Source organism: Nelusetta ayraudi, unplaced genomic scaffold, assembly GCF_046127955.1.
Source record: "Nelusetta ayraudi isolate G7.1 ecotype Tasmania unplaced genomic scaffold, CSIRO-AGI_Nayr_v1 ptg000079l, whole genome shotgun sequence".
NCBI lineage: Eukaryota > Metazoa > Chordata > Actinopteri > Tetraodontiformes > Monacanthidae > Nelusetta > Nelusetta ayraudi.
Genome location: NW_027466129.1, coordinates 1,237,501 through 1,261,863, shown reverse-complemented (window position 1 = coordinate 1,261,863; position 24,363 = coordinate 1,237,501). Strand labels below are relative to the sequence as shown.

The 24,363-nt window shown below is 49.3% G+C and overlaps 2 protein-coding genes across 3 annotated transcripts in view; one reads left to right on the top strand and one right to left on the bottom strand.

The window, feature by feature from the left end:
• Positions 1-1,049: 1,049 nt before the first annotated feature.
• rims3 (regulating synaptic membrane exocytosis 3) lies at positions 1,050-16,162 on the top strand. Its single transcript, XM_076043953.1, has 7 exons — positions 1,050-1,343; positions 5,363-5,702; positions 11,961-12,102; positions 12,195-12,307; positions 13,307-13,408; positions 13,501-13,640; positions 14,003-16,162. The coding sequence occupies exons 2-7, from the start codon at positions 5,411-5,413 to the stop codon at positions 14,213-14,215; spliced, it is 1,002 nt and encodes a 333-aa protein (XP_075900068.1). The 5' UTR covers positions 1,050-1,343; positions 5,363-5,410; the 3' UTR covers positions 14,216-16,162.
• Positions 16,163-21,076: 4,914 nt separating this feature from the next.
• Positions 21,077-24,363, bottom strand: part of smap2 (small ArfGAP2) — a 7,764-nt gene continuing 4,477 nt past the window's right edge. Inside the window, exons 2-9 of one of the 2 annotated variants that reach the window (XM_076043952.1) lie at positions 24,194-24,327; positions 23,943-24,107; positions 23,809-23,868; positions 23,660-23,717; positions 22,879-23,021; positions 22,230-22,431; positions 21,618-21,949; positions 21,077-21,534 (exon numbers count right to left, since the gene is read on the bottom strand). In XM_076043952.1, the coding sequence (XP_075900067.1) occupies positions 21,406-21,534; positions 21,618-21,949; positions 22,230-22,431; positions 22,879-23,021; positions 23,660-23,717; positions 23,809-23,868; positions 23,943-24,107; positions 24,194-24,327 (1,223 nt within the window). In that variant the 3' untranslated portion in view covers positions 21,077-21,405. Of the gene's footprint in view, positions 21,535-21,617; positions 21,953-22,229; positions 22,432-22,878; positions 23,022-23,659; positions 23,718-23,808; positions 23,869-23,942; positions 24,108-24,193; positions 24,328-24,363 lie in introns of both variants that reach the window. The other variant, XM_076043951.1, reaches the window with a different exon arrangement.

Below are 24,363 nucleotides of genomic sequence, written 5' to 3'. Positions count from 1 at the left end.
GTTAACCAGCAGAGGGCGGCAACTACAAGAGCAAATCTCCACACGGCGAAGAAGTCTTTAATAATAATGCTGATGATAAGCGTCTCAGTTAATTTCATTAAAAAAAAAAAAATCCCTAACCAGTCATACAATGAGAATTATATATTTTTCAGTTTCCCTGTCTCAGATCAGAAACCTAGAAATTCTAATGCGGTTTTTTGCTTCTCCTTTGAATCCGTTGATTTTTGCTTCACCTACGTTCAGACAGTCCAGTTCCTTCCCCTGATTAGATGCAAACAAACTGATCTTTAATTGTTATTATTATTACTAAATATATGATTATTATTTAAAAAAAATCCTGAGCTTTATACGTCACGGATCGCAGTTGGTTCCCCTCTCCTGCTGCTCCGCCCCGCCCCCTGCTGGCAGCTCTCGCATCAATAATTCAGCAGATGAATGAGGGAATGAAAACCATCTTTTGAACAAAAAAAAAAGTGGGTGTGGGGTCAGTGGCTCCTCGTTCGTTCAGCGGGGGAGGGAGGGGGGGGCAGGAACTGTGCTGAAGTCGTTGGTTCACGTCAGCTGTTTGAAGACAAACGGGAGAAATTAAAAACAAACAAACAAACAAACAAAAAACTTTCTGAGAAAACCAACCAGGTGAGAGGTGAGAGGTGACGGTGACCGGCACTCATCACCTGTCATACACACGGCGCGTGAGGACGACGACGGTAACCAGGTTCGTGTTGTTTCAATGAGGCCGTTTCATGCACGCACGTTCCATTCACTCACGCTGATTGGGTGCAAATCACGTGACCACGCTATGATGATTCAACATCATAGCGTAGAAGGGAGAGGGGGGCGTGGCCTGTGCTGTTGCTGCTGCTGCGAAATCAATCAGACTTTTTTTTTCTCTCTTTCTCTTCCCGACCTGTTGCGCCCCCTGGCGGTCCGGGGTGTCTCATCACCGCCACCGCCTGCCTGCTGTAACTGACGCAAAGTGGGCACTGTGTGTGTGTGTGTTGGTCGTAACTGACGCAGTGCAATATTTGGCCACACAGTGTCGCTGTTTGACTTCCTCCTCCTCCCTCGCTCTCTCCCTCCCACACACACACACACACACACACACGCACACGCACTCACACAGAGAAGCTGCAGCAGCACCGAGTGGACGCACCGGCCGCAGAAAACTCTGCACCGCAACCGCACCGCACCGCCGCGCGAGCCACGCAAACGATGTCCTTTTCCCAGACGCCTCACGCGCAGGACATCATCTGACGACGTCCTCCCGCCACCCCCTCAAGGCGCGCGCCATCCCCCCCCGTCCAGGCGCGCACCTTGACTTCCGCTCATCAACCCCGCCAGCGGTAAGCGCCTCCATTTCTACCTCCGTGTCTATTGCGTGTGTGTGTGAGTGTGCGCGCGCGCTCTCTCTCGCTCTCTAACTGCGGTGTCCGCGTGTGTGTTGTTGTTATTTGTCGTTGCCGTTGTGTTGTGCTGCGGGCCTGATGAATCCACCGGTGGCCCTTTACCATCATCATCATCATCATCATCATCATCATCATCATCACCTTCATCACCTTCATCGCCTCCTGCTGGGGGTACCATCTTCACCACCTCCTGCCTTGTCTTTGTCACGTGACACAATTTGCATTTTGAGAGCTGCTATATATTTCAATATGTAGATGTACTTTATTGATTCCAAATTGGGAAACTATACAAAATTTAAAAAATGGGCAATCTTTTCTAATGTGACCTAAATATACAGTGTTGTGTTGTGTTTCTACACAACTGCTGCTGCTGCTGCTGCTGCGGCTGCTGCTGCACAGTGATTGTTTGCATTGATTGCTTGTGGTGTCAGAGGTCGACTGTATGTGTGTGTGTGTGAGAGAGAGTGCAGGCAGGCTGTAGGGGCTTTGTGTAGGGGGAGTTGTGTATCTATAGCAGGTCTGACAAACCAACCAACACAACCTCCACTCTAGTTGAGGTCTGGTGCCAGCTGCACGCTGAGCTGTGAGCTCATGTCAGATGGTCATGACGGACGGCGGCGCTGCAGGGACCTGGCGGGGGAATGGGAGGTTTTTGGGGGGGGCAGTAGAGTCATGTGACCTGTAGCTGTGTTCTCCAAAAACACCATCTGAAGGGCTGCTTTGGTTTCCTGGGAAGAGAGGAGGAGGAGCTGTGTGTGTGTTGTGTTGTGTTGCCACTCCATAGTGTCCGCTCAACAAACTCCACAGTGGTCAAATGATGTTGCAGCCACGGCAGAGAGGCACGACCTGATTGGCCAATGCCCCCCTCCCCTCCTTCACTGACTGATGAGACCCTGGAGGTCAGTTTGAGCTGAAATGAAGGGGCTTCACAGCACCAGCAGCAGCAGCAGCAGCAGCACCAGCAGCTTCAGGTGCAGTACCAGCAACAGCTGCACCAGCAGCAGCAGCAGCAGCAGCACCAGCAGCAGCAGCAGCAGCAGCACCAGCAGCAGCAGCAGCAGCAGCAGCAGCAGCAGCAGCAGCAGCAACAGCAGCAGCAGCAGCAGCACCAGCAGCTTCAGGTGCAGTACCAGCAACAGCTGCACCAGCAGCAGCAGCAGCAGCAGCAGCAGCAGCAGCAGCAGCACCAGCAGCACCAGCAGCAGCAGCAGCAGCAGCAGCAGCACCAGCAGCAGTAGCAGCAGCAGCAACCTGTCCAGTTGAGCTGCTGTTGCTGCTGCAGCGGCTGCCGCCGCCGCCTACTGTGGGAGGTCTGGCCTAAAAAAAAATCCACAGAACGTGTGAAACAAAACCTTAGTGACGTCTGCAGCAGCAGCAGCAGCAGCAGCAGGGAAAAAAAAAACTGGGTCGGACCAGGACGATGGAGTGATGACGGAGGAGGAGGAGGACAAAAAAAAAACTCCAGACACTAGTTTAAAAACAGCAGCGGAGAGAGAGACATTATACACACACACGCACACACACACGCACACACACACACACACACATACAAACATATATATATATATATATATATATATATATATATATATATATATATATATATATATATATATATATATATACATATTTGTGTGTGTGTGTGTGTACAGCAGCAGCTCTTATCTCGATCTCCAGCAGGAAACACACTTTCACATGCAGGTTGATATGGGAACTGAGTATTTTGGAGGGAGATGGAGGTTCTGCTGAACCCCCCAGGTGGGGTGAGAGAGAGAGAGAGAGAGAGAGAGAGAGAGAGCGCTGACATTTCTCTCTCTCTCTCTCTCTCTCTCCCTCCATTAGTCAGCAGTGGTGACTCAGGGCGACTCGGGTCGCGTCCATCACGTCCCTCTTAACCCACTTTCTCTCTCCTCTCCAGTGCCGCTCACCATTTCACCCTCCTCCTCTCCCCCTAAATCTCTCTCTGTCCTCTGCCCCCCCCCCCCCTCCACCCCCACTGAGGGACTCTCCCGGTGGCGATGAAAGGGAGGAGAAGAGCTCAGAGAGAATCGCTGAGTTGGTAGGATGAGAGGATGAGGGATAAGACTGCGGGAGGGGGTGGCACCCTTCACAGACCTCCCACTGAGAAGCAGAGGATTGGCTGGAGAGAGAGAGAGAGAGAGAGAGAGAGAGAGAGAGAGAGACCTCTGAAACCTCACCTGACCAGGTTTTGTTTTTTTTATTATGAATTATGAATGAAAAACAAAACAACACCACGATAGTTTTTTGTCTGGTGTAATCTGATTAAGCGCTGGCCCCTCCCCTGATGACCTCACACCAGTGGGTAGAAGACAGACACAATGGGGACAAAATTCAAAACTTAGACAAAGTCTCAGGGCCAACATTGATATTTATTAAAACAAATCTTCCTGCAGATATAACGGTGAACCTTTTTTTTTTTTTATGGACCCAAACAAGTTTTGCTTCAACACTGAATGTGGAACGAAGCAAAGCTTCATAGAACGACGGCCAGAGTTTGACACCTCAGCTTTAATGTGAGAGGCCCTGATGGAGAGGAAAGCAGCACGGCGTGACGGATCAAACAGCCGTCAGCTGATTGGTGCCGCTGGAGCGACATCACGACTCGACCATTCACCTCGTTAAAGATCCTAATTGGATTTAAAATAAAATGATGGGGATTTCGAACCTCCTCCCCCTCCCGTTTTCTCTTTATTTCACAGCTGTTAACATTTGTTAGAGTGTGTGTGTGTGTGTGTGTGTTTTGTATTGGTGCCCTGCAAGGCGTGAAACAGCCAGTTTGTGTTCAGCTAATCTGTGTGACACTTCGTCTTGTTCCCTCGTTGTTCTTTTGGTTTTTTTTGCCAACATGGACCATGAACGCTGACCAACATGAAAATAACACTGCAGTTTGCATTCCGGGCCAGTAGGTGGCAGTCAAACTTATTGTGGCGGTCCTGAAGAAAGATTCTAAGTGCTGTAATCTCCTGCACTCTGGCTGGCACTGTGAATGCAGCATGTGTTTTGTTTGCTCTCTGTTGGGTCAGATGTGTGTGTGTGTGTGTGTGTGTGTGTGTGTGTGTGTGTGTGTGTGTGTGTGTGTGTGTGTGTGTGTGTGTGTGTGTGTGTGGCCGTGCAGAAGTTTACCTTCTGTTTAGTTTTTGTTGTTTATATTAGATACAAACTTTCCACAGCAGCTCCTCCTCCGCCTCAGCAGCAGCAGCAGCAGCAGCAGCAGCAGCAGTGTCCACTTCAAGTCCTCCGCTGAAGTTTTCTAACCAAAAGTTTAGAAAAATGTAGACAAATGTTGATAGAGACAAAGCGCTCTTCAGCCCCCCAGACACTTGTCAGAGAGTGGGAACCAGGGTAGAGGAGCAACCTTTTGGACACTGCTGCTGTTGCTGCTGCTGCTGCTGCTGCTGCTGACTGGAGCTCCAGAGTCTGACAGACTCACAATTACACTGCTGCTGACTGGGTCACCTTGGACTTGTGTGTGTGTGTGTGTGTGTGTGTGTGTGTGTGTGTGTGAGACCTCCTCCACTGACCCTCTTACTCAAAGTTTCAGCTTCAAAGTTTCTTTAGGGGGTGGAGAGGGGGAGGAGTATGAGGCTCATTAACTATGGCAAAGTGGGTGGAGGAGACGACGACGACGACCCTGGTGGGTGATTGGACGACTCCTCTGTGCATCACACCAGTGTGCAGCGGATGGTTTTAGCTTAGCCACATTTAGCCACAAAACTGTGCCACAAGTTTTAAATTGCAGATTTCTTCTCCTTCTCCTCCTTCTCCTTCTTCTTCTTCTCTGTTAGCATCGCTACAGTTAGCATCGTCCGACATGGTTGCCAGGAACCAGTTTTTGAGAGTCGAGCTCCTCACACCTGGTTCTTCCTGCTCCTCCTGTGATCTTCTGACCTTCTGACCTTTATGACCCCCCCCCCCCCCCCCTTCCCCACCTGCAGACGCTGCTCTGCCCCCTTCGGCCCCTCCCTCCCGTCCAGCGAGGAACCATGATGCTCAGCAGCTCGGTGGAGGTTCCCAGCCCCGGTGGCCTGAGTGCGGCGGCCCGGAACGTGGTTCGCTCCTCCAGCATCTCCGGCGCCATGTACAGCCTGGAGAAGAGTCCCGGCGGCGGCAGCGGTGGCGGTGGTGGCGGCGGCGGCGGCGGCGGCGGGGGCGGGGGACCCGACTCGGCCTCGCTGGCCGGAAATAAGAAGCGGCGCTCCAGCCTGGGAGCCAAGATGGTGGCCATCGTGGGGCTGTCGCAGTGGAGCAAGAGCACGCAGCAGCTCAACCAGCAAGGTCGGTGTCAGCGGCCAATCACATGGCAGAAACAAACTGGACGTGGGCGGAGAACATTTTTTTTTTTTTGGTGCGGCTACACATTGTCACCACAGAGGGCGCCAACTCCCCAAGCGTATTGTTGGTCAAGGCGAGGCATCAAGAGTTTTAAAGCGGCTTGATGATGATGATGATGATGATGATGATGATGATGATGATGATGATGATGAGCGGCATAGTTTTACCGTTAGCCACTATTCACACCAAAAGCATCTGCGGCGTTCACGTCTCCGTCTCCTCTCGCACCAAACAGCTTTCAGAGCGAGGCGTCCAGCGCAGCGCCTCCGTCAGTTCACGCAAGGGTTGCAAGATCGCGTGACAACCCAGGTTGTGTTGCGTGTATTTAAAGAAAACAACAATGAAACGAAACTCTTTTGCCCGTCTGAACTGCGTCTCAAGTAACACTGTGTGTAAAAAAAAAAGAAAAAGAAAAATAATAATAAACCGAACTTCTGGTGTGATACAAAATGCAGGTATTTAAAGTAGACATTAGTTCATCATAGTTTCAGGTTCAAAGTGAAAACGGATCTGTTGTTTGACAGCCAAACTGAACATTGTCGAAGCCGATACGTCACGTTGACGTTTCACAATAAAATACAGCACATACAAAAACTAAATCCAGCACATTGCGTGTTATTATGAAAACCAACCGGATCCACCGTGTTTTCTGATTACTTCCTACTTGACTACTTCCTGCCTGAACTATCCTACCTGCCGCAATTGATGCGGTCGCTAAGCGTGACAGATAGAACAGCCGCGTATTTTTCCCAAGCAGCGTGGTTTCACCGTGTCGCGCCTGCTGTGCACCTGCACTCTGACTGTAATGGCTGCAGACGCGCCACAGACGCTTTCGGTGTGAATTGGGGTTTAGCATCATGACCGCTAGCATCGTGACCGTTAGCATCATGACCAGATCTGGGTTGCCAGATCTTGGTGCTCTATTTATATCCTGCTCAGGTTGCGGCGGCTCTGCGTCACAGACGGAGCATCAGAGCGCCGTTGTCGATCGCTCCTCCGCCGCCTCCGCCATGTGTTTGCAGCAGGACTGAGGAGGAGGAGGTGGAGGAGGAGGAGGAGTTTGGATGAGGAAGGAGAGAGGGAGGGGACGGCGTGGGGGGGGGAGCTCTATATTTAGAATCGTCTCCGCCGGCGGAGGAGCAAAAAAAGTCAGTGCGTCACACCGCCGTCCCTCCTCCACCAGACGCTCCTGATTCTGTCCATCCAGCCGCTCTGTATCACTCACCCTTTGTGATGTCACAAGGGGTGAAATCACACCTCCACCACCTCACACCAGGTGTCGGCTCCGCCCTCTGAGTTTGTCTCTTCCCAAACTAAAGGTGTGGAAGATTTCAGCCAAAGCCCCAGTTTGAGCAGGAGGCTGCAAACACCGGGCTAACTGTGGCTGCTCACTGGCTAACTGTCTAGATTCTCCTCGCAACCTCTTCCTCCCCAAACAGAAGTGGGACAAGAGGAAAATCTCTCGGTCCGGCTGAAAACCCTCGACAGCAGAGGAAAGCAGCGTCTTCTGATTAAAATATTAATTTGTTTGAGTGTAAATCCAAGTATTTCCCGGCCGCCTGCTGCTGCTCGTTACGTCCTGGACGACTTCACTTCTTCACTCTTCGGTTGGTGTGTTTTCATAGCGGGAGTGAGTGACCTTTGACCTTTGACAAATATGTTTCCAGTCACAGGGAGCTGTGTGATCAGAGTTTGTTTGTTGTTGTTGTTGTTGCTCTGCTGTAGACTCCTCACCACCAGCCAGGAAAAGGAAAGAGAATCTACCTGATCTAGCTCTAGATTGTTTATTAATGAATTATTACAACTATTTAGAATTCAGTATTTCCGTGATGGTGGTGATGATGGTGGTGGTGGTGGTGATGATGATGATGATGGTGCTGATGGTGGTGATGATGATGGTGGTGATGGTGGTGATGATGATGGTGGTGATGGTGGTGATGATGATGATGGTGATGGTGATGTGTGGTGGTGATGGTGATGGTGATGGTGGTGGTGATGGTGGTGATGGTGGTGATGATGATGATGGTGGTGATGATGATGGTGATGGTGGTGATGATGATGATGGTGATGGTGATGTGTGGTGGTGATGGTGATGGTGATGGTGGTGGTGATGGTGCTGATGGTGGTGATGATGATGGTGGTGATGATGATGGTGGTGATGGTGGTGATGATGATGATGGTGATGGTGATGTGTGGTGGTGATGGTGATGGTGATGGTGGTGGTGATGGTGGTGATGGTGGTGATGATGATGATGATGATGATGGTGGTGATGATGATGATGATGATGATGATGTGTGGTAGTGGAACTGCTTTCGTTTTTTTTGTAATTTAAATTCAGACTTAAACAACTTGAGTCTGGAATCTGCAGCTGCTGCACACAAATCTGCTGCTGTGTGTGAAAGTCCGAGTGTGTGTGTGTGTGTGTGTGTGTGTGTGTGTGTGTGTGTGTGTGTGTGTGTCTTCTTGTCTCAGCGTGGCTGCTTTTGTAACAGGCTGGTGTTCAGTGAGGGAGAGGGTGGCATTTCGCTTCCGTCTGCATTCGATGTATTACCTGCTATTATTAGAATCTAGTGCGCGCACACACACATACACACACGGGCGGGTTCCCAGGTTTAATGGGTGACTCACTCACTCACTCTCTCTCTCTCTCTCTCTCTCTCTCTCTCTCTTGCTCGCCCGCTCGCTGCTCAACACGGTTTTTATCTCCTGAGCGAGTTGATCCTCCGTCAGCGCCGCAGAGCTGTTGCGGGCGTGCACGGCGAGCGTTCACGGTGGTGGCCGTGCACGGCTGAGCGGCGGGCGTGCACGGCTGCTGAGACTCTGCTGAGACTCTGCTGAGCTCCTCCTCTGGACCGTCAGCAGCGCCTCTCCTCCTCCTCCTCTTCTCTCTTTTGGCCTGAAAACAAGGAAAGAGACTTTTAAACTAATGGTTAAAAACTCTCTCTCTCTCTCTCTCTCTATGTATGTATACATATATATATATATATGTATATATATATATATATATATATATATATATATATATATATATACATATATACACACACACATATAACATTCGTTGTCGTCTTGTTGGTCTCTCATATGAAACGGCGACAATGCGCAGTTTATTGGAGCAGTTTGGACAAGAGTTAAAGCTCTCGGAGTTCTGTTGGTGGACTTTGCCGAGGAATCTCTTTGTCTGTTTTCAGTTTTCAGTGTTCGCTCGTCAGTGGCCGTAGTTTCCTACTCTTAGTTGGGATTTTAAATAATGTGTTAAAACTCAGTGTTGCTCGACCAGGTCACCTATGATACGATGTGTAGGTGTGATTCTCTATGGATTCTCCCGCCGTCGTGTCATATTGAGGGTAACATGAGGCCTTTTCATTTAGAGTTGACTAAATATGACGTCACTGATGGCCTGGGTGTGAAAAGCACGGACCGCCACTGAACACAGCACAACACGACACAACAGCACAACCTGGCAGCATCACTAGGATGGAAGCGACAAAACAGACTTTCCAGGTTGAAGAGAGACGTGAGTCACCGTGTTGGTTGACTGCCTGTGTGTGTGTGTGTGTGTGTGTGTGTGTGTGTGTGTGTGTGTGTGTGTGTGTGTGTGTACACTCAGGATGTCATCAGCTCTTGTCCAAGTCTCTGATTGCTGCAGGGATTCGCTGCTGTGGGATTGTGTTGCTGTCAAATAAAAAGCAGGAAGGGAAAGAAGAAGAAGAACACACTCACACACACACACACACACACACACACACACACACACACACACACACACACACACTTTCTTTCTAAATAGGACCTCTGTAATTTCAGCCAGGCGGTTCCTGTTGTACCAGCTGACATGTTCAGACTACTTCTCCCCCTACTGGCAGCAGGAGTCACAGCAGGAATAATACCACAAAAATACCACACCTGCTGTTTAACTGGTCGACTCACTGCTGATTTTTTTTAAGCTTTATGGACGATCATCCCTCAGTTTTTCCTTGAAACTTCCCCTCCTCCTTCCCTTCCCATGTCCCCCTCTTCTCCCCGCCCCTCTCCTGATGGGAGGGGCCCCGCTGGGATCAGATTATCCCTCGTGCTCATTGGATAATAATTTGCCATTAGCAGGAAGTGTGGAGGCCAATTAACTGTCGACATCCTGCCACTGATGAGCCTCCTGTATGACCTCGCTGGCCCCGCCCCTTTCCCTTGGTCCATCAATCCAACCCTGCGCGAGTATCTGTGTATCTGTGTGTGTGTTCTCCAGATTTAGGGGGTGAGGGGTGGGATTGGGAGGTGGGTGGACTGGGGTGGTCCAAACATGCCCACCACCACCACCACGACCCCGCCTCCAAACGAACGCCGCTGCTGCCTGGTTACGGTTGCTATGCACTGCCCCCCGGTGGCTGTCGTCAGCGGGGCGTCTGATTGGTGCGCCGCTGCGTCCAGAGAGTCTGGAAAAAAGAGAAGAAGGAGAAAAAAACAGACTGTAGATTAGGGCGTAATGAAGAGAAGGGACGCGCGCGCGCACACACACACACACACACACACACACACACACACACACACACACACACACCTGCGGATCATATCAGTCATTGTTTTTTTCCTCGTCCGTCCCAAAATTCAAAACTCCCCCTCCCCCTCCACCAAATCACCCATCATGCCTTTCACCAAGCAGGCAACCAATGTAGCAACACCCAGAAAGTTCTGAAGCTGTGTGAAGCCTCATCTGTGTGTGTGTGTGTGTGTGAGAGAGATTCTGTATGTATGTGTGTGTGTCCCTCCTCAGGGAGCCAGTCTTACTCATCACAGCTACGCTAACAGGAGACAATGTGAAAAATCGCTCCTTCACACATGAAGAAGCTTCTCGCTTCTCCAGCAGCTTATGTAACATTCACAAGCACCCTTTGTGTGTGTGTGTGTGTGTGTGTGTGGCCTCTTCTAGCGACGACTTCCTCCAGGGTGGCGTGCGACCAGCAACGCGAGATGGACAAGTGGGAGATCGAGAAAGACAAAGTTTTTTTTATTGGTGGAAAAAGGAAACAGGAAGTAGGAGGAGCATGAGCAGGAGATGAGAAAGAGGAGGACAAGGGGGAGGAGTGGAAGGGATGTGGAGGGAGGAAAAGTAGCAGCGGCCGGGAGGAAACTCTGGAGAGCGGGCGGGGGGTGGGGGGCGGTGGGGGGAGTGAACACGCCGGCCGGGACTCTTGGTGCAATGCAGGCAGCAGCATCGCCATGGAAACGGATGGAGGGAGAGAAGGAGGAGAAGAGGAGGGGGGGAGGTAGTGGAGGAGCGGATTAAAGGGGGAAGGAAGAGACAACTGCTTTGTGCTGAGAGCTGAGGGGGCGGAGCCAGAGGGTGAGAAGCTGCTTCAGAGTTCAGAGACGGTTTGAGGAGGAGGCGGTGGAGAAAAAGGAAGAAGCTCCTTGTGCAGGAACTGGACTGGGTTTGCTGTGATCAATCACTGAAACAAGAACATGGATGGAGGTGGAAGTGATGGAGGAAGTGATGGAAGTTGAAATGATGGACAAAGTGGTGAAGGTGGAAGTGATGGAGGAGGCGATGGAGGAATTGATGGAGGTGGAAATGATGGAGGAAGTAACGGAAGTGGAAGTGATGGAGGAAGTGATGAAGGTGGAAATGATGGAGGAATTGATGGAAGTGGAAGTGATGGAGGAAGTGATGAAGGTGGAAATGATGGAGGAATTGATGGAAGTGGAAGTGATTGAGGAAGTGATGAAGGTGGAAATGATGGAGGAATTGATGGAAGTGGAAGTGATTGAGGAAGTGATGAAGGTGGAAATGATGGAGGAAGTGATGGAAGTGGACGTGATGGAGGAAGTGGTGGAGGTGGGAGTGATAGAGGAAGTGAAGGAGGTGGAAGTGATGGAGCAAGTGATGCAGCTTTGCTTGTCTCAGGTGGCTTCATCATCATCATCTGATCCAGACCTGAGGGAGGGGGCTGGTGGTTGTCATGGTAGCAGGGGTGAATGGAGTTTGTCTGGGTGCCCAACGCATGCACACACACACACACACACACACACACACACACACAGCACAAGCATCCATGACTGCAGGGTTATATATAGAAAGCAGCAGCAGTCTGCACCCCCACCCTACCCTTCTCCGGTCATCCCACCCTCCTGTATTGGACCATTGTTTTGATGACCCCTCCCACTCTCCACTCCTGTGCCCCCCCTCCTCCGCTCCCCCCCACCAGACGGCGGCACCAAGAAGCTCCGCAGCGCCATCCGGAGGAGCACCGAGACCGGCATCGCGGTGGAGATGAGGAGTCGGGTGACACGGCAGGGCAGCAAGGACTCCACCGACGGCAGCACCAACTCCAACAGCTCCGACGGGACGTGAGTGGCCCCGCCCCCAACCCTGGCCCGGCTCTCTCCGGCCCCGCCCCCCTGTCTGACTCCTCCCTCTCCCACTCCTCCTCCCCCCACAGGTTTGTCTTCCCCACCACTCGTCTGGGGCCCGAGAGCCAGTTCAGCGACTTCCTGGACGGGCTGGGCCCCGCCCAGATCGTGGGCCGGCAGACCTTAGCCACGCCCCCTATGGGTGAGTTTGGGGGTGTCACCCCCTTTAAGACGACAAACCTCTCTCATCCACCTTTCCAATCCCTTCTCTTTGCACTCTAAGTGCTGTTGTACCATGAAAATGTCTCCACTGTTTCTCATAAATGAAGGCATTCTTCTTCTTCTTCTTCTTCTTCTTCTTCTTCTTCTTCTTCTTCTTCTAGAAGGTGTTTCTAGTTCTTTGGCTAGCACTTCCTCTTAGCTGTGAAAACCGGAAGTGAATATAATTGAATATAAGCCTTTATTAATCACACATAGCGGAAATTTGCATAATCACAGCAACAGTATAGTGTGAAAGAAGGGAAATTATATGAATAAATTACATAATCTATCTATTAATATTAATTAATATAATATTGATAAATTTATTAATATATTATAGAATTATATGAATAAATTACATTAATTATATTAATTAAAAAGAAATAAAGGAATAAAATAAAAATATGCACATAGTAAGAGGGAAAAAAAGTATGATACTTACATAATATGGACAGTTTGATTGGTTACTGCTGCACGTGAACCTCTGACCAATAGGAAGCCTGGAGCTGTGGTCACCACGGACTAATGTGATTGGTCAGCCTCAAACTTCCACTTCCTGTATCCTAGCAAATGTTTTCCAGAGGCTCTTTAGCAGACAGATGTGCGAGAAACACAACGTAGATGAAAAGTTTGTGTCGTAAATAACGTGAAAGATTTAAAGGGTCTGAGTTGGAACTGGAGCAGCTGCAGCACCGTCGCTCTGATATTCCCTGCATCAGCCATAAATCTTTCATGCAAAGGTCGTTGCTGCAGGAGGGCGTCAGAAGAGACCCTCCTGCTGTGCACGCAGTGGCTCTCTGTCTCCCCCCGCTGTTGAGTCCTGGTCATTGCAGCCTGTGAGACTGATGATAGTGATAGTGATGATGAAAATAAAATGATGATGATGATGATGATGATGATGATGATGATGATGATGATGATGACCTTCTCTCTCCACCAGGGGACGTCCATGTGAGTGTGGTGGAGCGAGGAGGCCAGCTGGAGGTGGAGATCAACCAGGCCAGAGGTTTGATCCCCAAACCAGGCTCCAAGAATACACCAGGTACCTTAAGCTCACCTCAGGGGCCTCCTGATGGACCCCCTCCCCTGCACTCCCCTCCTCACCTCCTCTCCTCCCTCCTTGTCCGTCCTCAGCCACCTACGTGAAGGTCTACCTGCTGGAGAACGGCGTGTGTGTAGCCAAGAAGAAAACCAAAGTCGTCAAGAAGAACCTGGACCCCACCTACCAGCAGACCCTGCTGTTTGACGAGAGCCCTCAGGGCAAAGTCCTGCAGGTGAGCCGGATCAGCAGGACACACAGCTGTACAGTACACTGGTCCAGTGGGGCCTGACTGATAACGTAGTGGGAATGCTAAAAACAGGATGTTTATTATTATTATTATTATTATTATTATTATTATTATTATTCCAGACGTACCCATTTCAACACAGCACTGACCATCTCAGACATTAGTGCTCACTTACCACCATCTAGTGGACAACAACTCTCTAATTGTGCTTCCATATTCATGAATTGATCATTTCTCCAGCCACTTCCTGTCTATTCAGCGGAAACACGTTGCTCGCTGCTCTTGATTGGCCGCTCTGACTGACTCGAGACCCCCCCCCCCCCCTCCATCCCCCTCCCCTCCTGCAGGTGATAGTGTGGGGGGATTACGGCCGTATGGACCACAAGTGCTTCATGGGGATGGTGCAGATCCTGCTGGAGGACCTGGACCTGCAGGACGGCGCTGCAGGCTGGTTCAGGCTGTTCCCTACCTCCTCGCTGGCCGAGCCCAGCATCGGCCCGCTGACCCGCCGCCTGTCGCAGTCGTCGCTGGAGAGCGCCACCAGCCCGTCCTGCCCCTAGACCAACCCCCCCTCCGCCCCCTCCCCTGGCTCCGGCCCCCCAAGCCAGGCCCCCAGACATGCAAACACGGACACACGTACTGTAAATACACAGCCGCTGCGTTTTCCAATTTTTTTTTTGTTGCAGCGCAGGTACGCAGCGCGCACTCACTCACACACACACACACACACACACACACACACACGCACTCGAGTCCCGAGGCACAAATAACAAGACGCCACTGAGGTATCTTACGGAGGGAAAAACCCCAGCAAGAGATTCCCACGTGAAGTAGGACTCATTGAAAACATGTAGCAGTTTGCTCCGCCTCCATACCGCCTCAGCCCCGCCCACTGCATAGAAACTCAAAAATCAAACCCACCGGTCGATTCCATGTACCACGTCCACAAGGCCCATATACCACACCCAGGGCTCAGGATCCACACCCGCAATCCCTAGCACCACTCCCACAACTGCCAGAACCACACCCACGAGTGACATACACCACACCCACCCTCTCAGAGGCCACACCCACCAGTCCTCCCAGCACCACCCTGATGCCAATCTCTTCAACTCTCTATGCCAAACCAAGATGAGAAAAAAACAAACAACAACAAAAAAACTATTTTTTAAAAACCAAAGCAATTGTTATAGTTGTTATTATTCCTATTATGTAGTAGGTCATGTAGTTATTCAGTATGAACTATGGATATGTAGCATATGGAGTCTGTGACTTTAGATGTAATGCAAAAAAGAACCCAGCGGGAGGAGGGGGAGGAGGAGCCGACGGTGGCTGAGGGGCGGAGCTTCACCGGACGGCGTTTTAATGTGAGGTAGCAACGCCGACGTGCTAGCGTTTCCACAGGGCAGAGTTTCTATACAGATTATACATATATAAGATATATAAATAGAGGAATACTTCTTTGTGATACTGTGTGTACCAGCTTGCATGATTTGCTTGCCGACCTCGTGGTGAAGTTGCTGCGTCTGTTCTTCGGCTTCTGGACTCTCTGGGCTCGAAGGAAGGCAGAGTCGCCCCCTACTGGCCAGGACAGGACAGGACAGGACAGGACAGGACAGACAGGGTGCACTCTGGGAAGATGGTGCTCCACACCCAGGGGGCGCCACAGTCACAGACACACCCTCTGTGTGTGTGTGTGTGTGAGAGTGAGAGACTTTGGGAACCGCCCAGTTGTGATGTCACCCCCCGACCCCCTCCCACCCCCGTCCAAGGGGGACGTAGCGCTCGGGCCGACACCTTTGACCCCCCCACCCTCCTCCTGTCTCGTCTCCGGCCAGTGTTTGTGATGAAGATTGCACTTTATTCCTGATCTTCAGATTTGATATGTGAGACTAAAGTTTATTTGTGTGTTTTCCTGGTCATGTGACCGTGTGTTTCAGTGGTCATGTGACCGTTCTTCAGATTGTTACAGGAGAGCCTCAGACACGAGGCAGCGGGTAAATTTTAAATGTTTTTTTTTTTTGTTTATCATCTGAAGTCTGTTGGATTGAAAAGTTCTGGTTCTGTCCTCGACATGTTTTTCCGGACTGTTCTTCTGTTATGTGCATGTTTTCGCACCTCCACTCCTGCCTATCAGTCTGCTGTTGCTCCTTTCTTTGTTTCTTTCTTCTTTCCTTTCTTTTCTTTTTTCTTTCTTTCTTTTTTCCTTCCTTCCCTCTGGACAAAAAGGGAATATTTGGAGGTGATTCTAATATATCTTCTCACCTCTGCTGCACCTCAGGCCATCTATGGTCAACCGTCCAGAACCTCTTCCTTCCAGCCTTTATTTTTTTATTTTTCCATCCTCTCCTCCCCATTGAGGTCCAGCCTCCACTTCCTGGTCCTGACAGACAGATGACGTTTGTCTTGTGTCTCATGTTAGTGAAAACTTCTTCCCCTGATTTTTCTAGACATGTCTCTCTTGAGTGTGCGGCTCGTAGAGGAGAGCATGTTTGAGAAGAGAAAATCTTAGAAAACAAAATGAAACAAAATTAGATTTTTTTTTCCCCCCCAATGATTTTTCCTCGCCCTCAGGCCTCAGAAGAGTTCTCCTGGTGGTGGAAGAGCTTCTCTGAGACTGTTGCTGTTTCTTTTGGGCTGCGTTCAGACCGCAGACAAATCTCCGCACCTGGAATGGCGCCCTCTGGTCTGGCGCATTGGCTCTTGCGTCGCGCAGAGTTACGTCATGGACAGTCAAAACCCATCGGTGTGTTTGGAGCTGTTCACGCTGAAACGCATCTGTCCAAACGCCATTAGAAACCACCTGCCGAAGGTGGTTTCAATACCAAGTGTCTTGGGAAAAAAAAAAAATCATATTTCATGTGATTTGTACAAAAATCACATGAAATACCAAAGAGCCATCCGGTTTCAATCTGGATGGGCTAAAAATGGGATTTTGGCTGGCAGTCTGAACAGGGCCTTTTGGATTGGTTGTGTTGACCGAGAGCAGATGATGTGCAATGATGAGAACCGATGTTGGTGGAAGAAGTCATAGCTCCTGGTTGCAGAGAGTAAAAAGTTTGGATTGTAAAAGCTGCAACTTTTACCTTTCGCTTCAGTGTGTGTGTGTGTGTGTGTGTGTGTGTGTGTGTGTGTGTGTGTGTGTGTGTGTGTGTGTGTGTTCAGACACTTGTGGAAAAGCTTCGCGTCCACTTCATTTATTTTTTCAACCAGCTTTTGCAAAAACTTAAAACTTGTATTTTCTTTTGTCTTCTCCGTCTGCCGTTCATTTTTGCAGACTATGTTGTCTCATGGTCTGTTTGTTTGTTTGTTTGTTTGTTGGTGTGGACGGACGGATGGACAGACTTCGGATGGAGGCGTGGCTTCAGTTGAGGAGTGGGCAGGGCCTCAACGGTGCTCTCTGGAAAGTGGTCTTTCTAAGGTGACCAGAGGCGCTGGTGTTGTTTCAGCTCAGAGTCCCCAGGGGAGGTTCGAATGTACCAGCACACGCACACGCACACGCACACGCACACGCACACGCACACGCAGTATGTCTCCTCTCAGTGTGACTCGTCTCTCCGCCAGCGGAAGATGTTTTTATTTTTCTAAACAAACGGAGGGTGCTGATTGGACGGTGGAGATGGCGGTGGGGTAGGGGGGAGGGGCGTGGTTAGCTGCCTTTAGAGACTTTTACGCTAAAATGAGGGCTTGTTCGGTTTCCAATGGCCTTATTTAGTTGCGGGACAGACGTTGCTTCACTCTTGTAGCGCACCACCTGAACGTTCCGACAAAATGTATTTTGCTCGACAATATTGTACCGACGTTATTATATTGTGTATAGTTTTTGTTTTTTCTGAATGTATTTCTAAATCCTGCTGAGGAACCACGTGCAATGTTTCGGATTTTTTATTTTAAATTTTTTTCTCGTCTTTGTCGTCGGCTAATAACGTCTCTTGGGACGACTTTCCACGGGGATGCCTGGCCTGCCTTGGTCACGGCGCCCCCTACTGTACTGCACTGTTTACTGTCCTACTGTCCCGTGAGTTAATTTTTAAAGCCCTGGTGGTGGAAAAAGAAGCATGAACACTGTCAGGGCGAGAAAAGAAAAGTATTTATTTATTGACTTGGCCGAGACGGGCGAGGGACTTTGTTCGGGCTTTTCGTTTGTACATTGACATAGCAAATGTTTGCAGCATGGTTACTCTGATTATTTCCTGTGTATTTAATCTTTATGATGACACGATATCGATGACTATGATGTTATTACTATTGGTATTGTCCAGTTGCGAGGAGGCCGGTCAGACCCAGTAGGAGATCAGAGTGGCTGTTGTTTTCTCGCTGTAGCACGGACGTAGCGGCGGCCTAGCATGTTGCTCCGCCCCCAGCTCCTCTCACACGTGCGTTTGAAACACTTTTAATCACCAAACGACAAACGGTGTTTCCTCCTTTATAAACACCTTCAAATTCCCGGAAGGACTTCCACATGTAGCAGCGGCGGCATTGGCCAGAATAGGAAATTTGCCGCCTAATTTGTCGAGTCGTCGTTGTCGTCATCTGCGTCTTTAAATGTGTTGAATCCCCACTCACTAGTTTATTATATTTTCTTTCCCCCCCAAGCAGGGATTCAGTCTTCTGTGGGCATCACAGATTACCTCATTATCAAGCGACAAACAATGTTGTGGCATTGTATTGCGCTATATATCGGGATATATATCATGATATATTCCACAATACATCACGATAAGATAGACTGCGACACAGAATAAGGACTTTGTTGGAAGCAAAGGTTTCGTCTTTACTTGCAGCCCCATTCTGGGCAAAAATAAACAGAAAAACTCCTTTGTTAACTACCTGGCAGTATTCAGCGATACAATGTTCTGTCCCGGCCCTGGAAAGCACAAAAACCTCGTAGAGAGAACAAAACTCCAGCTGAACTTTCAGATAAAATGTTAAAAAAAAAGCGATGTTTTAAATGAGCACCGTGACTCTTCAACAGTCGGCGGAGTCGACGGTGTTAAGCTGAGCGGCTGGTGTTGGAAAACCAGCTGGGAAAAACTTTGAAAAAGTGACCCATCAGCGCAGAGGAAGGGCGACCAAAAGGGACAAAAAGGAAGCTGTAATTTTATACCCGTGCTTTGTAAATGTTTTGTATGTGCAGTATTTGATAATGTAAAACTGGTATTTTTGTGGTTTGTACGCTGCAGAATTGATTACTTCAGGTGCACGTAGTTTTGTAAGAAAAACATAGAACCAAAGTGAGGACCAAAAAAAAAAGAGACAAAGAGAGAGACAGAGAAAGAGCATAAGAGAGCGAGAGAGAGATTTCAGAAGTTCAGAAGCCTGTACTTGCATGCCCTTTGACATCTGGAAGCAACGTCAATAAAGTTCTGTTCGAATCACAGCATGTTTCCACGTAGAACTTTTTATTGTGTCACATATATCGATTTTTTTTTTTTAAAGGACCCACTGTGTGATCAGCAGGTTCATATAAAGGGCAGAATGTGATAAGATGCAATTCACCCTGTTAACCTGCAGGAGACAGAAATAAATAATCATAATAGTAATAATAATCATAATAATAATAATAATAATAATAATAATAATAATGATTATGATAATTATGTGCTCGATATCTTGGTCGTTGAGTCCATTAGAAAGATACATTCCTTTATTTGCTCTTATGTCACAGAATAAATATATATTATAGAGCATGAAAACAGCTTTTGTGCTGCCAAAAGAACCAAGAGCTAAAACTGAAGAAGTTAAAAATCTGCAGCAGCAGCAGCAGGGGGCACCGCTGCCTTTTCAATAAGTGGCGCTTTAGAGGAAGTGCAGTTACAAAAGGATATGCTTGTTTTTTGTTTTTGTGTGTTTTTGGTGGTGGCGTTTTAGCTCTTAGCTCCCATAACAGGAGGTGGATACAGCAATGCCCGTGTGGAAAAAAATAATAATATTAGAATTGATTATATACACCAGTGACATCATGCATACATAGGGGAGGAAAACCAGTGAAGAAGAAGAGGGACGAGTGCAGGAGGGCGTGTCAGACAGTGAGAGGAGGTGGGGCTGAACGACGAAGTCATCGGGGCGAGAGGTTGGAGCAGGAAGTGACATCTTTCGGAGAGGAACAACTTCAGGTAAGACCTTAACGTTGAGTTAAGTTCAAGTTAAGTTAAGAAGTTAACAGAAGCTAACGCTTGGCTGTAGCGACTAGCCCGTGTTAAAAAACATAATCTCTGAGTTAAGTGACTTTTTTTTTGTTTTTTTTCTTTCGGTGGAACTAATCAGGTTGGTTTGCATCGCTAATGACGACCTGCAGGGGGGTTGTTAGCCACACGGATAATTAGCAATGTGCTAAGCTGCCACAAACAAGACAAAGTGTTTTTGGCTTTTCAGGTTTGTGGATGTTAGTTTCGCTGAATTTAGCTTAGCATAGCAGAAAACCCTGCCTGCGGGGCAAGAGTTGGATTCAAACCACTAAAACCTGCTAGCTGCTAGATTACTGCTAGCCTGATTAGCTCACTTTAACTGTGCTGCCACGTTACCTGAAGCTAGGGGTCAGACTCCCTCCCACTACACCTCACCCCGCCTCCTCCAATGTTATACAATCATTTGTAGTTCGGAACGACCTGAATATCAGCTGATCCGTTTCCTCTGCGGCGTATGACGATGACGACGACAGCGCCGACGACGGAACTTTTCAAGAAAAATTTCAAAACATTCAGAAGACGGGAAGTGCAGAACGTAGCGGCGGAGGCGACAGTGGTCCACAGTGTGTCCTGTCGCAGTGAGGTACCGTCGCCAGAAACATTCAGACTGAAGGTCATTGTGTTGTTGTTGTTCACAGGCTGTGATGTGGGGCACACACACACACACACACACACACACACACACACACACACACACACACACACACAGTCGGAGGCTTTGGGAAAAAAAACATTCTCCTCATGCAAGTTTTTATCATAAGCTTCATCATCATCATCAGTCTGTACAGTGAGATCCTGATTGGTCTCTATGCCCCGCCCCATCCCTCTCAGACTCCCAACCTTCCTGCTTCCTGTTGGAGGCGGAGCGATTTGAAGCGCTGTGTGCACATGCAGTTTAGCGTGTTAAAAAAAGAGAAAAACATGTTGGTTTTTTTTGCAGAGGAAGCAGCACAGTGACTCCAGAGCAGAGGTCGGATTGCTGAAAATGTTTCATCACAAGGAGGAAAAAAAACAAAAAAAAAGGTCGGATCTGATCTTTGGTCTCCCCAAAGTTTAGAGGGAGAGGGGAACGTCGACCTCTGACATCACCAGGACTGCTTGTGATGTCACACATCACTGTGGTCGTCATTATTAAAATTCGGAATCAGTTGAATTCTTCCTTCCGTCCACTTTTGGATTGGTGATGGAGGCTTCATCATCATTTTTGCTTTTTTTCCGACTAAAATGTTTGGTGGTAGAAAACATCTCTGTAAAAGCCGACCGCCGCAGAAGCTCTTAAGGAGTTAAAACTGCACAAAAAAAAGTTTTTGGTCCTTTTTTTTTCCGTATGAAAATGTTCTGAAGGCAAGCGTGGAATCGTGTAAAATGTGGCCAATGCGCTGCGGCCAGCAGGGGGGGCGTGGGAGCTGAAGAGAGGTAGTCGTGTTTCCTGTTCCTGGACCTCCTACTCTTCCTCTTCCTCTTCCTCTTCCTCTTCCTCTTCCTCTTCCTCTTCCTTCTTCTTCTTCTTCTTCTTCTTCTGTGGTGCGTTCACTGCCAGTCCTTCTCTGGCCCCGCCCACTTCATTTCCAGACGTGTGCCGTCATGTGCGCCGAGCTAGGTGGCGCCGCTGAGCCTCCAGCGTGCTGGCTGCCGTATCCCAGGGTGCCGTTGGCGCTGAAGAGGTTCATGCCTGCCATCTGCTGGCTCATCTGGGGAACAAGAGGAAAACAGAATTCCGTGATTTCTGCAACTTCTGCTCGACGTCGCCGGGGGAAGAAAGACTTCGACCCACCTGGCCGACGTTCCATTGCAGCTGCTGCCCCCCGAACACCTGCTGCTGCTGCTGCTGCTGCTGCTGCTGCTGCTGCTGCTGCTGCTGCAGGGGAGGAGCTCCGACCTGCTGCTGCTGTACCATCATGCTTTGCTGGTGTGCCATCATGCTGTGGGGCATGTACGGCCCTCCCATTGCACCGCTGTGATGAAGTGCCAGCTGCTGCTGCTGTTGCCCCATCATGGCCATCTGTGATGTCATCATAGCTCCGCCCACCATCCCACCCACCTGGGCCAGGGAGTGGTAGGAGCCATATGGGTGGGTCAGGTAGCCCATCTGGTTCATGTACAGACCTGCTGCAGGGGAACCAGACAGACAAGCAGGAGGTGCAGGTGAGTGAGATTCTTCATGCTGTTACAACCAAACATCATGTTGCAGGTGAACTAAAGGCACTCCAGCTGTTACAGTGCTGCATGCCTATTTTATAAATGAGGAGGGTCACCAAAACACTCCATCCATCTGCTCCTGCTTTGGCCCCTCTGTCACATTTTAGAACCCATTGTGGCCCACCAGTCAAAGAGTTTGCCCACCCCTGGTCCAGACCCTCCCAAACCCTTTGCCTCCAGGTCTCACCATGAGGAGCGCCAATGGCAGCGGCGGCGGCAGCGTGCACGGACGGCGTGGAGCCGTACAGTGAGAGGATGGAGTCCTTGGAGAGCTTCCGGACTCCGCCTTCAACCGGCCCGGTCCTGGGCGCTGCCGGGTCCAGGAACAGGCTGAGGTTCTCAGGCACTGAGGCAGTGACCCTGCACTGGGGCAGGCAGCTGGAGACAGGCTGCAGGTGGTGAGACAGGTGGTCAAAACATCATCATCATCATCATCATCATCATCACCATCACCACGATCATCATCATCATCATCGTTGTCATCGTCGTCGTCATCATCATCATGATCATCATCACTATCATCATCATCATCATCATCATCACCATCACCACGATCATCATCATCATCATCGTTGTCATCGTCGTCGTCATCATCATCATCATCACCATCATCATGAACATCATCACTATCATCATGATCATCATCATCACCATCATCATGATCATCATCACTATCATGATCATCATCATCATCATCATCATCATCATCATCACCATCATCATCACTATCATCATCATCATCATGATCATCATCATCATCATCACCATCATCATCACTATCATCATCATCATCACCATCATCATCATTAGAGACCAGGAAGTTCTGCACCACCTACCGTCGACCTGCAGGAGGAGGAAGAGGAGGCCGGTGGCAGAGGGCTGAAGAGGTCCATGGCGGTGCCCCCGGTGGCGGGACTCTGGTTGGTGTCTGGACCACATCCTGCTCCATTGGCCACGGCCGGACCAGCAGCAGGAGCGTCTGATGAAGGGAGCAGCCGGAAAGAAAATATCACTCATCATTTATAATTCAGTGAGGTGCAGGGCACATTAGGACGAGTTCAGCGAGTCCAACCGCATGCTGACACTGATACAGCAAACAAAAAAAAAAAAGAAAATGCAGCTTTAGCTGCTGCACCAAGAAAAACTGCAACAATTCTTTTATTTTTAAACCTTTAACTATGATGATAACCACATGCAGAGGATGTTTTTAATGCTATTTCTTACTGTTGGCCACATTTCCTATGATACATATAAATAATTTAAATAAAAATAATATTAGAAATATATATAAATATAGGCTAATGCTAATATTAGGTTCCATTTAAACATTAGGACACTGTGAACCAATGGTAGGCCAATGTAGGTTAACGCTACATCTAAGTATAGGCTAACACTCAGACTATGCAGGCTACCATGGGACCATGCTAGCCCTAAATCATACCTGGGCTGCTGTTGAAGGGTTTGGCCAATCACGTACACCCAAATCTTGAGAAACTTCCTTTTATGACCAGAGAGGGCGCCAAATCCCAAACCTTTTACGCTGCAGCGATGATGGTCGTACTGTGATGCCACTGTGTGTGTGTGTGTGTGTGTGTGTGTGTCGGTCTGCTGCACTACCTAAGCCCAGCAGGTCGGTCACAGCCTGCGGATCCGTCTTCGGACTGACGTCTTTTTTCTGTCCACAAAAACAGAAGAAATTTTTTTTTTAAATCTGTCGCACCAATCAAGAAACAAACCAAAAGAAAGCTGAGCGACCGCTTTCTCACCAGCTTCATCTTCTCAAACACCACCGGCTCCTTGGGGATGTTGTCACAGCTCTTCTCCTTCTGCACGAGAAAACCTTCAGAAAACTTCCAGAAAACCTCCAAAGACTCCAGAGACTCCAAAGACGGAGCCTTACCCTCAGCATCTGGACGTCGATGACCTTGTCAATGTACTTCTTGCGGTCGTACTTGTCCCTGATGAAGGCCTCGGCCGACTGATCCGTCTCCGGCCGCTGGAAGCACTCTGGCAGGAAGGCCTCGTACAGACGCCTGGCTTTGGCGTTCCCCATCTCCTGGACAGACTGAACACGAGGAGGCAGTGGCTGGTGGTGAGCGCCCGGCCCTGTGGCCCCGCCCACACCTGCAGGACTGAGGCTGTCCATTTTACCTGCACCTGCTCCTGGGTCCACTGGTCCAGGTTAACTGACTTGACCTTGGAGATGTGGACCCCCAGGTTCCGGTGGATGCCGGCACAGCGGATGCAGATGAAGATCCCCAAGTTCCAGGAGGCCCATCGTGGACCTGGAGGAAGGAGAGAGACGGGCGGTGTGGGTGAGT

Excerpts from the sequence above, each read along its gene's own strand:
- rims3 (XM_076043953.1), top strand. The coding sequence starts at position 5,411 with ATGATGCTCAGCAGCTCGGTGGAGGTTCCCAGCCCCGGTGGCCTGAGT. Across the intron at positions 5,703-11,960 it reads GCAGCAGCTCAACCAGCAAG|ACGGCGGCACCAAGAAGCTC; the intron begins GTCGGTGTCAGC and ends CCCCCCCACCAG. Across the intron at positions 12,103-12,194 it reads TCCAACAGCTCCGACGGGAC|GTTTGTCTTCCCCACCACTC; the intron begins GTGAGTGGCCCC and ends CTCCCCCCACAG.